We start from the raw sequence: 642 nt of genomic DNA, 5'->3' as shown, positions 1-642 counted from the left end.
CCAACTTTCTAGGCCTCGGAACCGGGACAGCCGGCAAGCCTGGACCTCTATCAGCCATGTCCCTACCGTTTCTAACCGGCAGCGACTGCCAGAAACCGGCCGAAGAGGACTCTAAGGAGCCGGCTATAAACCGTACGCGCCTCGTCCACTACCTGTGCAAAAATCGGAAGGAGATGCCGAAAACGCAGAAATCCATTAAAAGCGAGACTGTCGGCTCGTTGACGATCGACCCAGTAGCACGACAAGTAGCACTGCTAGCTTTAGGGGAAAACAAAAAAGACAACGACAGCGAGCAAGGTAAAAATGCAGCGAAACTACTACTAGGAACCGATGAGAGCAAAACAATTGACAAGTTTTCCAGCGCCCTAGAAACAGACGATCTGCAACTAAGCCAAGAGAAAGGAGAAAGCAAAACGAGTATCAAAGCAGCCGCAGAAAGCGACGACTATGGCTTGGCACTGGCTTATTTCTCGGGCCTGGCGCTTAAAAGGAGCAAACAAACAGCCAAATCAGTAACAGCAACAGTCCAAGCAAAGGAGGACGATTGCGCAGGTAAGAAGGGAACTGAATGCAAAGGGAAATGCGAGCTCGATGGGGAAATTTTCAAGCCCAAAAAGAAAGGAAAGGGATAAAACAAGGATA

General features: G+C 49.5%; 1 protein-coding gene across 1 annotated transcript; it reads left to right on the top strand.

Annotated features, from left to right (window-relative positions):
• Window positions 1-56: 56 nt before the first annotated feature.
• TEOVI_000081000 (uncharacterized protein) lies at window positions 57-632 on the top strand (the record flags this gene model as incomplete). The annotated part of the gene is made up of 1 exon (XM_067224142.1): window positions 57-632. The coding sequence occupies one exon, from the start codon at window positions 57-59 to the stop codon at window positions 630-632; it is 576 nt and encodes a 191-aa protein (XP_067080243.1).
• Window positions 633-642: the final 10 nt, after the last annotated feature.

Source organism: Trypanosoma equiperdum, assembly GCF_001457755.1.
Source record: "Trypanosoma equiperdum strain OVI genome assembly, contig: ctg_244, whole genome shotgun sequence".
NCBI lineage: Eukaryota > Euglenozoa > Kinetoplastea > Trypanosomatida > Trypanosomatidae > Trypanosoma > Trypanosoma equiperdum.
The sequence above is the reverse complement of the archived record's forward strand: the minus strand, read 5'-3'. Positions and strand labels throughout refer to the sequence as shown.